Raw genomic sequence first — 14,329 nt, forward strand, 5'->3', positions numbered from 1 at the left:
GGGGTGTCCCCATGGAAAGAGCTGTAGTCTGAGCCCCACTCCCTACACATTCCAGGGGACACTGGGTGAGTGCTCCAGCCCTGTTCGGGGTGGGGAGAGGGGTTGTATCCCAAGATGGCAGGCCAGAGACACCTTAAATAAGACTGTAAGAAGCAACAGAGGGAGGCAGTGCTTCCTTTCTAGGCCTCTTTCAAAGGCAGTGCTTACGCTGAAGGAGAGAATCTGAGACTAGCCTAACCCAGCCCTGGCCAACAGAACTTTCTGTGGTGATGGAAATGTTCTATATCTGCTCTGTCCACACGTGGCTATTTAGTGCTTCGAATGTGGCACTAGTGAGACCAAGGAATTGAAATTTGAATTTTGTCTTATTTTAATTAATTTAAATTTTTGAGAAGCCCCAGGTAGCTGGTGGCTACTGTGTTGGACAACACAGGTCTAACTTACCTCTAACACATGCTAGTCTCCGCTTTTCAACACAGAGTGAGCAGTTTACGTTGCAGAAAGGCAAGTCCTTAAAGCCTATCAAGTGCTTATTCGGGTGGCAAGCCAGGGGTGAGAGGCCGCTGCAGCCACAGCAGGCACACACAGGCGTGTGGGAAGAGGGAGTGGAGGTGGCCTCCTTCCAGCCCATGGCACCCCTCGGCTCGCCCTCGATGTTCACCCACAGAACGGACAGCCCGTGGAGGCCCGGGAGAATGTGAAGTGCCCCCAAGGCTGGCACTTTAAGAAGAACTGGATTGTGGAGCTGAACCGGGCAGTGGACAATGAGGGTCAGTTCTCTGGTCAGGCTCAAGGGCTGGGGGTGGGAGCGCCTGGGGCCTCAAGATCCCTGCAGCTGCTGGGGCCTGTTCTGGGCAGGCAGGGGTGTCGGATGCTTCCAACGGCCTTGGCGCAGCCAAGCTCTTGGTGGGATGGGCCTGAGTTCCTGGGGGTCCCCTAGCTTCCAGAGAGCTGGGTCTCTACCTGTTCCATACACATGGCCGTAGTCTTGAGACAGCGCAGCTCCCAACTGCCTCCCGAGGCCTGGCCCAGAGCAAGACTTGGTTGTGGAGACTGAATTCACCCAAGGTAGCTCCAGGTTAGGAGCAATGGGCTGGAAGCCTGAAGGCCTGGGCTCAAGACCCAAGCTTTGCTGCTTACAGGCTGCCTTTGAGTCCCACCTTCCTTGTTTGTAAGATGGGCAGTTGGGCCCAAGCTACTCAGGTGACACAGTGTGGCCACACCCTCCTTCCCACGCCTCAGGGCCAGAGAGACCCTTGAGCTTGCCCCTCTAGGGCCCATCTCTCAGGCCTGTCCCAGCCACCCAGCCTGCCGTCACCTGGGGACCCAGAGGCCACGGTCCTGCCCCCACAGGCTGGGAGTATGGAGTGGGGATCCCGCCCTCCGGCCTGCCCCAGGTCTGGAACTCGGTGGAGAAGACCTACCACTCGAGCCGCCGGCGGCGCTGGGTGCGTGTACGCTTCCGGAACCACAGGGAGCTGAGCCTTGAGCAGGAGACCCTCTCCTTCCTGCAGCAGGTGAGGGGCCCACGGGCAGGGGCCCTGGCCAGGATGGCAGGGCAAGGGCCACCTTGGGCCATGGCGGGGGCATGAGTTTGCTTTCCTCCCCACAGCACAACCTGGCCAAGGGGGAAGAAGAGGGCTGGGAGTACGGCACCTTCCGCTCCAAGTTCCACCTGAGCTCTCAGCCCCAGAGCCGGTTCCGCCGCCGCTGCTGGCATCGCAGGCTAGCCCCCGACAAAGACAAGGGCGTTGCACCCATATTCCTCCTGGAGGGGTCTTTGGTAAAGCCTCAGCCTGCTGCCTGCCAGCAACCCCACCTCCAGGAGAGCGAGGCCCTGACCTGGGTGGGGGCGGGAAGGACTGAGCCCCCACTCCTCAGGCTTCGGAGGGTAGGGCCTGTGAGTGGAGGCAGGGGGCCTAGTCCCAGGCTAGAAGAAGCACCCAAGAGCCTCAGGGGAGACTGTCCTGGGCACAGGCTATGGATTTGAAACAGCATGCTAAGAAGGAAGAGGAAAACAAGTCATGGATGGGCTCCATGAGGCGTATGCCAGAGGACACCCGGCCCCCCAACATGCCCTTCATCTACTGCATCTTCAACAGTGAGCACTGAATTGGGAGTCTGCTTGGGTCGCCCCAGAGGCCAGCACACTGGGGAAGGATGAAGGTGGGAAAGCCAGAGGGCAGCCTGCGGGCATGCTGGCGGGAGGTGATAACCTGGCTCCTCTTTGCCAGAGCCCCACTACTACCAGCTCTTCTGCTACATCTACCAGGCCCGGAACCTGATGTCCAACCACATCCTGACATTCCAAGGCAGGTGGTCGGCAGCTCTTGTCCCTGTCCCCAGGCCCTGGGGCCCTGTGACATGGCCACCCAGTGGTATAAAGAATGTGGCTCGGATGGGGGTGACAAAGATGCAGACCCCTCTTCCCAAGCAGCTCATGGCCCTGTTTGGGGAAAAAGCGCAAAAACAAAGGCTGCATGGTGGGGCTCCTCTTGAGGTATGACCCCAATGCTGTGGATTAGGAGAGCTGAGGGGGCTTCACCCCAGTGGTGACCACTTAGCCGGGCACTGAAGAGAGAGTTGGCCCGGCAGTACTGATGAGACATGCAGGCAAGAGAGAGGGTGGCATGCTTGGGAACTGTGTGCCACTCATGGCTGAACAGAAGAGGAGGGGCAGGAAAGAGGCCCTGGGCAGGAGGAGGCTGTCCTCGGTCACCTAAGGGAGACTCTGAGGGTTTCAGATGAGCCGTGTGCTCCAGCTCTGTCCTGTTAGCAGCACCGTTTGTAGAGAGCCAGGGCAGTGGGTGGCAGGGCTTCAGAGATGTCTGCTGGGAGCTGTGTCCACTGGGCATCACCACCCATATGGAAAGGGCCACTCGTTGCTGCTGGGGAAGGGCAACCTCATGTAGCCCTGTCCCCAGAACCCATCCAGAGGAGCCTCTGCCCTCCATCTTGGTGAAGCCCAGGGCTCAAGCATGGTAGGTGTGAAGTTCACGTGGATGGAACCAAATGATCCCTTCACCTCTGGTTACATGGCCCAGTTGCTCTGTGGCTTATGCTGAGGCAGCCTCTGAGCAGCTGGCAGTGGCAGTGGCTGCCTGGCCTGGGCCTCCCTGGGTACCCAGTGCAATGGCCACAGCAGCAGAGGAGAGGAGAGCCTCACTTGGCAGCTGGAAGACACGACTCTCTCCTTGCCCTCCACCCTACAGGGCCCTTCATTCGGGTGGTCTTCCTAAACCATAGCCAGTGCACCCAAACCCTGAGGAGCTCGGCAGGCCCCACGTGGGCCCAGACGCTCATCTTCCAGCACCTTCTTCTGTACGAGAACCCCCAGGACACCAAAGAAAGCCCACCACTCGTGGTGCTGGAACTGTGGCAGCGTGACTCCTGGGTAAGGCAGGCTGGGCTGAGCGGGAGGAAGACCTACCTTGAAGAGTTGGAGTTTTTAGAGGAAAATATAGGGAAAGTACTCCAATAAGGCCTGATGTGCAGAGAGCAACATGTAAACATAAAAGGTAGCTGTTGGCCGGGCGCGGTGGCTCACGCCTGTAATCCTACCACTCTGGGAGGCCAAGGCGGGTGGATTGCTTGAGGTCAGGAGTTCGAGACCAGTCTGAGCAAGAGCGAGACCCCGTCTCTACTAAAAAAGAGAAAGAAATTATCTGGCCAACTAAAAATCTATATAGAAAAAATTAGCCGGGCATGGTGGCACATGCCTGTAGTCCCAGCTACTCAAGAGGCTGAGGCAGGAGGATCGCTTAAGCCCAGGAGTCTGAGGTTGCTGTGAGCTAGGCTGACGCCACGGCACTCACTGTAGCCTGGGCAACAAAGCGAGACTCTGTCTCAAAAAAAAAAAAAGAAAAGATAGCTGTTGTCCTTGCCTTGTCCTTTCCTTGTCAGGGGTCTGAGCTGGAACCCTGCCAGCTTGGCCTCCATGCTTTGTGAACTTCCACTCCCCTCCAGGGCAAGGAGAACTTGTGGGGACGGAGTATGTGGCCCCCAGTGGTCTGGCTGGATCTCCATAACCGGACCCTGCCTCCCATGAGGTGGCACCCCATTATAAATGAGCTGGGGGCTGAAGAGGGTGAGATCTTGGCATCCTGTGAGCTGATCCTCGAGACTGAGGTACTGGGACAGGGCCTGGCTGGGATGCATAGTGCTCAGTGTCCCCACACCCACCTGTCCCCAAGTCTCCACAGCCAGCAGGGCCCAGCTCCACCCCCTCAGGAAGGGCCTGGGCCCAGGAACAAAAACTTCGGGCTTGGTGATGCTGGCCTGCCCAACCTCTCCCCTGCCAGCTCCTGCCCAGGGGCTCTGCAGCCCAGTGAAGCCCTCTGAGGGACTCGCTGGAGTTGGGCGTGAGGGGCAGAGAAACAGGACAGCCCGAAGACGCCCCATGCTCCCTTCTCTCCCACCTCATTCCTCCAGAGGCTCAGAGAGAAGCAACTGCCAATCTTGAGTGTTCCCTGGAAGAATGGGGTCTACACACTCCCCAAGAGCATCCAGCCCACGCTAAAGAAGATGGCCATTGAGGTGCTGGGGGCTGGGGGGTGGGCAAGGGGCAAGCATCACCCTGAGCAGTCCGGAGTGTGCTGGAGCTCTCTGCTGGTTCTCCCTGACTGCCCGATCCAAAGTTTGCACCCCAAGAAATGCTATTGGGAGATGGAGGGAGACAGGAGAGAAATGAAGAACAGAGGCTCTGATATAACACTGTAAATTATTTTACTGCAAACCTCTGCAGTGAGTAGTAGACAAAGGGCTGCAGCATTGATTATCGCAATTGAGGCTCACACCGCACCTGCCCAGTAGGGACTACTTTCCAGAGAAGGAAACTGAGGCTCCAAGAGACAACATGTTCCATGCACAGTGATATAAGGACTAAGGGACAGAGCCAGAATTTAGGCCCCGCCCTGTCTGACGCCCAATGCCAGGATGTTTCTCACCTCTTTTGAGCTAGCACGGAGATCCTCACATCAGGACCCATGTGCTCTGCCACAAATTTGGCAAAGAGCAAAAGATGATCAGGTCCGCTGGTTCCGACTCTGGGCCCCTGAAGTGGCACTCATAAGTAAGGCGCAGACATTTCCCTGGAGGGTGCTGGGTCACTGTTAGGCCAGAGTTCTGTGGGGCATGGGTCACCAATGAGCTAGACAGCACGAGACCCCTGAGAAATTGGGCACCCACTGTTTCTGTGGGCCTCAGAGGCAGCAGCCTCAGGAATTCACGCCTGAGAACTGAGGGCGGCGGGTGAGGAAGAGCAATACTTGAGGGCTTTGGAGGACAGTGGAGGATGCAGCAAGTGGCCTGAGGACACCTCCCTCACAGGGAGGAAGGACAGCGTCCAGGCCTTGAGGACAAGCACCGATCCTCAGGATAGGGAGACCTGGCGAGCCTTCAGACTCTGGCCTGTCCGCACAGACTCACTCCCCAGCCCTGCATGCTCCCTAATGCACCATCACTGCCAGCACAGCCCCACGCTGGCCAGGACCCCACTACAGAGGCGCTGCCTGCCCCTTGCCTTGCCCTTCTCTGTTCTGGCAGATCTTGGCCTGGGGCCTTCGGAACATGAAGAACATGAGCTCCCCACAGCTCCTTGTGGAATTTGGGGAGAAGTCCCTGAGGACAGAACCCATCAGTGACTTCCAGACCAACCCCAACTTCCCTGAATCCTTCCTCCTCCTCATAGTGGTAAGAGGCCCCGGGGCAAGGGCTGGGGCAGCTCTCTTCTCTTGGGGGGCCTCATGCTCCCCACCTGTCCTTGGGGCTGCAGTACATGCCCACAGAGGAGGCCTACGCGCTGCCCCTTGTGGTGAAGGTGGTAGACGTTTGGATCTTCGGCCAGGAGACTGTGGTGGGTCAAGCCAACATCGACTTCCTCCAGCCCTATTTCTGTGACCCCTGGGCTCAGGACTACGTGCCCCCACGGCTTCCAAGTATGGCCCTCTCTCCTTGCCCTTCCCCAGCCCTCACAAACAAGTCCCTGGGAGTGGGACAAGGCGCAGGCTCCCCTGTGTGGTTGGTACCCCTCCTCCTCAGCCTTCTGCCCTCCTGAGACTCATGGCTGTACTCTCTCCACACAGCGCTGGGCATGAAGCAACACCGAGATGTGAGTAAGGGCCTGGGGCCCCACCTTCTCCCACTGCTGACAGGGAAGAGGGGTGTAGACTAAAGAGTCCTGTTATCTGTGCCCCTAGTGTGAGGCCTGGCTGGAGATGAGAACACTAAAGCAGGGATGCTTAGCCCAGAATGCACATCAGAATCACCTGAGACTCTTAAAAACTTTGAGACCCAGGCCACTGACCAATTCCATCAGAACTGCTGGGGGTAGGACCCAGGCATCAGAATTTTTTCCAATTGCCCTCGCCCCGCCCCTGGGCGATCCCAACGTTTTCAAGGTTCAGAACTACTGCTCTAGGGCAGCACTTGTCAAGCTTTAATGTACAGGAATCCTCTAGACATTCTCATCAAAAGCAGATTCTGGGGCCGGGCGCGGTGGCTCACGCCTGTAATCCTAGCACTCTGGGAGGCCGAGGAGGGTGGATCACTCGAGGTCAGGAGTTCGAGATCAGCCTGAGCAAGAGCGAGACCCCGTTTCTACTAAAAATAGAAATTATCTGGCCAACTAAAAATATATATGGAAAAAATTAGCCGGGCATGGTGGTGCATGCCTGTAGTCCCAGCTACTCGGGAGACTGAGGCAGTAGGATCGCTTAAGCCCAGGAGTTTGAGGTTGCTGTGAGCTAGGCTGATGCCACGGCACTCACTCTAGCCAGGGCAACAAAGCAACACTCTGTCTCAAAAAAAAAAAAAAGCAGATTCTGATTCAGTAGGTTGGAGTAGGGCTGGAGGTTCTGCCTCTCTCAGCCCCTTTTTGAGTCTAGTCTATCTATAGCCATGGGCAGTGAAAACGAGAACTCTCTGCTTCCCCTTCTCCTTACTCTCCAATCCTATGTGAATGGCAAGGAAGCCAGGGAAGTAAGCCCCAGCCTTGACTCCTCTCCTCCTTGGAGGTCAGAGCCAACGAGCGCTGTGGGTTGCCTCACCTCACCTTGCCGACCCTCTCATTTTTCAGTTCCTAGAGCACCTCTACAAAAAGTTCTTCTTCAAGTTGAGCACAACCAAGGTGATGTAGGCTCAGCCACAGAGAACAAAGAACAACCCCAGTCAGTTCAGGGAGGTGGGGGGGCTTTCCCTGCCCGAGGGCCAAAATGCTCCTCCTCCCTGCCAGGATCATTATGAGCACGAAGTGGATTGGTGGAGCAAGCTTTTCTGGGCCACGGGAGATGATCACAAGTCCCCCAAGTACAAGTATAAAGACTACCACACTCTAAAGGTTTGGAGGCCCCCAGGAGGGGAGAATGCTGAAAGAAAGATGGAATAAAATCTCCCACTGGGAGAGGCCAGCAGACCTAGCCTTGATTCCCTGGGAACCAACAAGTGAGGGAGTTCCCACATTGTCTCCCAAGACTCCTGGAGACAGTTCCGCCAGCCACCCTGAGTAAAGCAGACAGGGCCACTAACTGGGCAGATGCTTTGGAGCAAGACTCAGGAGCTGGTGGTCCCTCCATCTCCTAATCCCAGGAATGGTCTCCCTACCAGCCCGGGTCCCACACATCCCCTGCAGGTGTATGACTGTGAGCTGGAGGCTGTGCCAGCCTTCCAAGGCCTGCAGGACTTCTGCCAGACCTTCAGGCTCTACCAGGAGCAGCCCAAGTTGGACAGCCCTGTGGTAGGGGAGTTCAAGGTGTGTGTCCACCCCAGCTTGGCTGCCCCATCTCCTTGCTGCCTTTCTGTCCCCAGAGGACTCTAATAGAAGCCCTGGTTCTACAAGCTCATTGTGAGGATGGGGGAGGGAGGGCTTGAGAAAGTTTGGGGAGCAGAGGAGCAGAGAATACCCAACACAGGGACTCGGGGAGACCTCCCGTCACACAGGAAGGGTGAGGGCCTTCTCACTCCCTGCTCTGGCCTGTGCTGGGTCTCCCAAGGCTGCAGAGCCAGAGAACAAGTCCAAACCTGAAGCGATGAAAGTTGCAGAAACCAGCAACTCACCTAATGACCGCAGTTCCTTTGTGCAGTACCCTCCTAAACACAGTGACCCCTGCCCAGCAGCTCTGCCGCACCTGCCTCTACTGTCCTCATGGCCTTCTATCCCTGCCACCCTCTCGCTCCTGAATGTGGGCTGCAGGTACCTCCTGGAGGGCTTTACAGAGCTGGCCAGCACTGCCAGGCTGGGTCCCCAACACCTTCCCCCACCAGGGCCTTTTCCGTATCTACCCATTTCCTGAGAATCCGGAAGCCCCCACGCCCCCGAACCAGTTCGAGGTTTGGCCTGAGAGAGAGGACTTCCCTCAGCTGTGCTTGGTGCGGGTCTACATGGTTCGAGCTATCAACCTGCAGCCCCAGGACTACAATGGCCTGGTAAAGAGCACCCGCACCCAGCACAGGTGCCCCTGACACCCTGCCCTGAACCCGTCTCCCGGAGCTCCCTCACACTGATACACATACTGCCAACTCCCCACAGGCTCCATCCAGCACGAGGGGCTCATTTCTGCCCCACTCCCACCCTCCCTGACCAACTGAGACTGACTCCCCATTTTCTATCCTTCCCTTGCTTATATCTGACCCAGTGTGACCCTTATGTGATCCTGAAACTGGGGAATACAGAGCTTGGCAACCGGGACACATACCAGCCCAACACACTGGACCCCATCTTTGGCACGTGAGTTGCCCCAACTCACCCGATCCCACTTCTCCACTCCCACCCACGCCGTGCCAGGAGCCAGCGCCAGAAGGCAAAGAACTCTCACGCTCCTCTCCAGCCTCCGAGTTCCTAGCGTGGTGTCTTACCCACTCCAGGTGCTCAACAGACAGAAGATAAATGCATAGGTGGTCCAGTTCTACCCTGTTTCTCAAACTCTGCCCGGGAAGGGAGCCCAGAGCCTCACACCCCAGGCCTATCCCAAATTTTCAGCTGTAACTGGAGATGGCTATTGGCAGACAGCAGCCTAGCCCACACTCTGCTCTCCACATTCCCCATGAACAAACAAGGAGGCGGAGCAGGGGCCAAGGGTGCCAAGACACTGGCAAGCGGGGCACGGAGACAACATGGCCCACAGCCTCTGCAGGCTCCAACACCCTTACCCATAGGATGTTTGAACTCACCTGCAACATCCCCCTGGAGAAGGATCTAGAGATCCAGCTATATGACTTTGACCTATTGTCACCCGATGATAAGATTGGAACCACCGTCATCGACCTCGAAAATCGTCTCCTGTCTGGCTTTGGAGCTCGTTGTGGGCTCTCCAAATCCTACTGTCTGTGAGTGGGCACGTCCAGGCCAAGGGAGTGTGGGTGGGGAGGAGTGAGTCCACCACTCCCTTGGGAGAGGCCTACACCCGCCCAGGAACCAGGGCCCAGACCCGCCTTGTCTCCACCCATGCATCCACCACTGGTTACCCTGCAGCTCAAAGCAGTATCCTCCAGGACCCAGACCTCCCCACCTCTTCCTCTCATCTCCCCACAGGTCAGGGCCCTTTAGATGGCGGGATCAGATGTCCCCAACCTACCTCCTGGAATGCTATGCCAAGCGAAAAGGGCTGCCTCCGCCTCTGTTCAACCCTGAGGAAGACTCTGTTTTTTACAATGGGAAAATCTTCAAGCTGAAAAGCTTTGGTGAGAAGTACAGCACACTGCCAGACAGCACAGACACATGCCTCTGAAATCTGTGAGGTTCCAGAACCTAAGAGCTGCAGATTGGAGTTGGGAGAAGGGGGAGGACAAGGAAAGATCTCCCCTGAGCCAGAGGGCAGCCCAGCACTTTCCCCTTAACTCCTGTAGAGGGCAAACAGGTCCACTCCCCAGGCCGGGGTAGGGAGGGTGGGGGGCCTACCAGGGTGATGGGAAGGCTAATGACCTGGAGATCCACTCCTTCCATCCCCTCCAACCCAGAGCCCCAACCCCCTACTGTTCATGGTTTGGGACCCAAGATGGAACGCCTTGCGCTGTACCTCCTGCACACCCAGGGGCTGGTACCTGAGCACGTGGAGACCCGCACACTGTACAGCGACAGCCAGCCAGGCATCGAGCAGGTATGAGACTGGAGAGGTCACTCCTGCCTCCTATGGGGGGATGAGGCTTGATCAGGAGATAAGGGTGCCTACCCATCTAGGACATAGCCCACTATGAGAGGGGAAGGCCAGGCTAAGCATTTGGGTTTGTACATGCACAGAAGACAAGTATGTTTTACTCATTAATAAGCAAGATGTTCCAGTGATAGTGGTGCCACTTAGAATGGAGAAATTCAGAGCTGGAAAAGTCATCTACAAGAAACGAGGCCATGCACCCCTGTGGGAGGCACTAAGGAGCCCTCCCAGCCAATGTCTGCATTGCCTTCAGTCTCTCCCAAGGGGCAGGAAGGTGGCAGCTGGTCAGACAGTGCAGACATTACAGCCCTGGTTCTGGCTGTTAATTGCAGGCTGTCTCTTCTCCATCGCAAGGAACCCCAAACAGAGGAATAAAAATCCCCAAAGACACCCTAATTATCATTCACCCTGCAGCCACCATAACAGCTTATCTCATTCTCCTAATTTCTTAAATTGATACCACATTATGGATACAAAGTCCTCTGCTTAGCATTTTTTTAAAAACCATTCTCATTAAACCTGTTTTCTCAAACAAGGTCAACTTCAAAAGAATAAAATCAGGTCAGGTACTTTGAAAGAACACGTCTATTTTCCAATGTTGGCAGTTCTGCCCTCTCATGTTTTTTCTCTTTTCTCACTATTTTTGTCCCTTATCTTCTGTCTTAGACCTCTGTGCGTTGTGGCTAGCCTTACATCCTTAGGTTGTGGTTACAGAACATAAAATGACCTGGAAATCTGGACTGATCATCTAGTTGCCTCATACTCAGGGTTACTGAGCTCCTTAATAAATGAAGTTCCCTGATCTCAATCTGGCCATCTAGCATGACCTGCTGAGTGGCATTAACCCTCCAAATCCCGGTCTTAAGTGAAATCCCAGCACCACACCATCAGCCTCGAAGCCATCATGCCCTAACCTCACTGCACTATAGCCTCAGCCAAAAAAAGGAAGAAAAAGGGAAGTGGTGGGGGTCACCTGAGGCCTCGCTGATACCTCTATACCCAACCCCTGAGCATTGGGAATGCAGCCTCAATGGACCTCAGAACCTGGGACAGGGACCCCCAGACCAGCCTGCTGAGAACAGAAGCCAGCAACCCCCAACCGCTAACCCATCCCAGCTTGTCTGTAATCCTAGCTCTCTGGGAGGCCGAGGCGGGAGGATAGCTGGAGCTCAGGGGTTCAACACCAACCTGAGCACAGTGAGACCTCATCTCTACCAAATAAAAAGAAAAACAAACAAAGAAATATACAAAACAACTAATCTATCCTGGTTCTAGGGAAAGGTACAAATGTGGGTGGATATCTTCCCTAAGAAGCTGGGGCTTCCTGGCCCTCCAGTCAACATCAGCCCCAGAAAGCCTAAACGGTGAGTGACAGCCCGTTTCCTAACTACTGCATTTCACAGTTCAGCCTCCCCTGGGTGCAGAACACCACTGTCCTCAAATGCCTAGGTGTAGTAGTTCTTTTCTCTACTGGGAAAAGAAGCTCTACTGGGAGCTTTCTTCCCCTGAAGTCCCCAAATTCAGCAAGAGCATGGAGGGCAGCCTCCCAGGCCTCTCCTCCCTCACTAAGGCTGCAGCTGGGGAGCTATTCCTCAGCAAAGCCTCAGAGCACAGTGGCTGCAGGTATGAGCTGCGCTGCATCATCTGGCAGACTGCCAACGTGGACCTGGTGGATAGCAATTTAAGGGGAGATAAGACGAGCGACATCTATGTCAAAGGGTGAGCGACAGCAGTCAGGCTCCGGCAGAGCCCCTGTGGTCCCCCAGTTCTGTCATTCTGCTGGGGCCTCCCAATCCTGAGGGAACACCTCTCCAATTCTACCTGTGCCTGGTGCCAGCTGGGCAGCCCTTCCCACAGGGCTCCAGCTCAGGGATGGGGACAGTACACACGAACCCCAGGTGAAAGGACTCTGGCCCTAGGTGGCTATACGGCCTAGAGGATGACATGCAGAAGACAGATATCCACTACTACTCCCTGACTGGGGAGGGCAACTTCAACTGGCGGTTCATCTTTACCATGGACTACCTGGCAGCAGAGCATGTGTGCATCCACAGCCAGAAGGTAACAATCCTGGGGGCGTGGAGGGCCCCCAACATACAAACAGCCTCAGGATCCAGGGCCTCCTTCTCCCCCACATCCCCAAGAGGCCTGGAGGCTGTTCCAGAACATAAGGAACATGTCCTCGGGCAGAAACTCTTTCTTGATAATCCATCACTCCTGGGTAGTGGGCTAATAAAGTATTCAAGGGACACTCTTTCTGCTATCCTCCAGGATTACATTTGGAGCCTGGACCCCACATCGATGAAGTTCCCAGCCCGGCTCATCATCCAGGTCTGGGACAATGACATCTTCTCCGCTGATGACTTCCTAGGTGAGGTCCTGGCACAGGGCTTATGACCACAGGACAGGAAGCTCCTTTTTTTTTTTTTTTTTTTTTTTTCTGAGACAGAATCTCACTCTGTCACCTGGGTAGAGTGCAGTGGCATCATCATAGCTCACTGCAACCTCAAACTCCTGGGCTCAAGTGATCCTCCTGCCTCAGCCTTCTGAGTAGCTGGGACTTCAGGCGCATACCACCATGCCAGGCTAATTTTTCTGTTTTTAGTAGAGATGGGGTCTTGCTCCTTGCTCAGGCTGGTCTTGAACTCCTGGCCTCAAGTGATCCTCCCACTTCAGCCTCCTAGAGTGCTAGGATTACAGGCATGAGCCACTGCACCCTGTCGGGAGCTCCTTCTTGCTGACAGCATTTCTCTGGGCTCAGGGGTCCTGGAGTTGGATTTGTCTGACATGCCCTTCCCAGCTCGGCACGCCAGCCAGTGCTCCATTAGGATGATGGATGCTGACTCCAAGTGGCCTGCCTTCCTCCAATACAAGCACTTCTCCCTCTTTAAGAAGAAGACTGTAACTGGCTGGTGGCCTTGTCAGGTCCTCGACGATGGCAAATGGCGCTTGTCGGTAGGAGCTAGGGAAGGTGCCTATTGAATAGGACTGCTCAGCCACATAACTTGGCTTTAGCAGACTTTTGGGGACCTTAACTAAATCCCTTTTCCTCTCTGGAGCCCGGGATGAGGTCCTAAAACTGCCTCACTCCTGCTATCTGAACTCAGCCTCCCACCACCTGTGGTGTTCCTAGGGCAAAGTGAAGATGACTCTCGAGATGCTGTCCGAGAAGGAAGCCTTAATCAAGCCAGCTGGGCGAGGCCAGTCGGAACCCAACCAATACCCTACACTTCATCCTCCCCTGTAAGGGTCCTATGGGGCAAAGGCACCCAATCTTTCTCTGTCCTCAGTTTGCATGGGGTGGTGAGCAGTGGGCCTACACGTGGAGAGGGGTAATTACTTCCTAACACCGCAGCTCTAACGGGAGACAACAGATTTGAGGGTGGGGTTCAGGGTAAGCAGAAGTTGCTTTTTTGTTTAAAAAGAAAGCTCTTTGCTCAGGATTACTTGACCCAAAGGTTCCCTCTGCCCTCTGTTCTCTGACAACTCTCCTGTTCACGGACAGACGCACTGATAGCTCTTTCAAGTGGTTTCGGTCACCTGTTCGAAACATCTGCCGTGCTTTCTGGAAACGCTACCGCTTCAAACTCCTAGCCTTAGTGGTCACAGTGATTACAGCACTTCTGCTATTCAACTTTATCTATTCAGCTCCGGTGAGTGGCAACCATAGTAACAGGGAAAAGGCACTGGCTGGTCTTGAGATGACTCTGGGGAGAGCGCCTTCATGTTGCTACCTCAGGCTAACTGTTGTCTGTTCTCTCTAGCACTATTTGGCCATGCACTGGATCAAACCTGAACTGCGGCTGTCTCCTCCCATTAAAATATTCAACATCATCACTCAACGAAACACCAGCAATGCCAACTCTTCCATCCTCCAAATCCCAGATTCAAACCTAAAGCCTATGACAGACCGTGAGTTCAAACTCCTCCAGGGACCCAGGAATCACCTGAGTGATATTTTCCCAGAACCTCCAGCCCCGTAAGACTAATTCTCCCATGTTTGCCTGGCTTTTCTCCCCTGGCTACCAGCAGCCCTGCCCTTGAGCTTCCTACCAGTTCCTTGTTTCTGTCGTTGGGACACATGCAAGGAGCTAGGGATATTTTGGCTACTGTGTTCAAAAACCACTTCCAATAAGAAGAACAGGGCTGTAATTTTCCACTGAAATAAACAAGTTTTATAACAG

At 55.1% G+C, this 14,329-nt stretch overlaps 1 protein-coding gene across 1 annotated transcript in view; it reads left to right on the top strand.

Moving 5' to 3' along the window:
- The window catches only part of FER1L5 (fer-1 like family member 5), a 52,698-nt gene extending 38,509 nt beyond the window's left edge, over positions 1 to 14,189 (top strand). The window contains exons 27-53 of the mRNA XM_045550144.1: positions 668 to 770; positions 1,354 to 1,517; positions 1,613 to 1,783; positions 1,978 to 2,101; positions 2,235 to 2,312; positions 3,213 to 3,394; positions 3,967 to 4,128; positions 4,432 to 4,536; positions 5,545 to 5,691; positions 5,774 to 5,936; positions 6,084 to 6,109; positions 7,076 to 7,126; positions 7,232 to 7,336; positions 7,628 to 7,747; positions 8,260 to 8,421; positions 8,631 to 8,722; positions 9,151 to 9,321; positions 9,527 to 9,675; positions 9,952 to 10,091; positions 11,421 to 11,509; positions 11,769 to 11,864; positions 12,065 to 12,206; positions 12,417 to 12,516; positions 12,907 to 13,100; positions 13,279 to 13,388; positions 13,651 to 13,798; positions 13,910 to 14,189. Coding sequence (XP_045406100.1) covers positions 668 to 770; positions 1,354 to 1,517; positions 1,613 to 1,783; positions 1,978 to 2,101; positions 2,235 to 2,312; positions 3,213 to 3,394; positions 3,967 to 4,128; positions 4,432 to 4,536; positions 5,545 to 5,691; positions 5,774 to 5,936; positions 6,084 to 6,109; positions 7,076 to 7,126; positions 7,232 to 7,336; positions 7,628 to 7,747; positions 8,260 to 8,421; positions 8,631 to 8,722; positions 9,151 to 9,321; positions 9,527 to 9,675; positions 9,952 to 10,091; positions 11,421 to 11,509; positions 11,769 to 11,864; positions 12,065 to 12,206; positions 12,417 to 12,516; positions 12,907 to 13,100; positions 13,279 to 13,388; positions 13,651 to 13,798; positions 13,910 to 14,128 — 3,513 coding nt within the window. The 3' untranslated portion in view covers positions 14,129 to 14,189. The remainder of the gene's footprint in view (positions 1 to 667; positions 771 to 1,353; positions 1,518 to 1,612; positions 1,784 to 1,977; positions 2,102 to 2,234; positions 2,313 to 3,212; positions 3,395 to 3,966; positions 4,129 to 4,431; positions 4,537 to 5,544; positions 5,692 to 5,773; positions 5,937 to 6,083; positions 6,110 to 7,075; positions 7,127 to 7,231; positions 7,337 to 7,627; positions 7,748 to 8,259; positions 8,422 to 8,630; positions 8,723 to 9,150; positions 9,322 to 9,526; positions 9,676 to 9,951; positions 10,092 to 11,420; positions 11,510 to 11,768; positions 11,865 to 12,064; positions 12,207 to 12,416; positions 12,517 to 12,906; positions 13,101 to 13,278; positions 13,389 to 13,650; positions 13,799 to 13,909) is intronic.
- Positions 14,190 to 14,329: the final 140 nt, after the last annotated feature.

This window comes from Lemur catta, chromosome 4, assembly GCF_020740605.2.
Source record: "Lemur catta isolate mLemCat1 chromosome 4, mLemCat1.pri, whole genome shotgun sequence".
Classification (NCBI taxonomy): Eukaryota; Metazoa; Chordata; class Mammalia; order Primates; family Lemuridae; genus Lemur; species Lemur catta.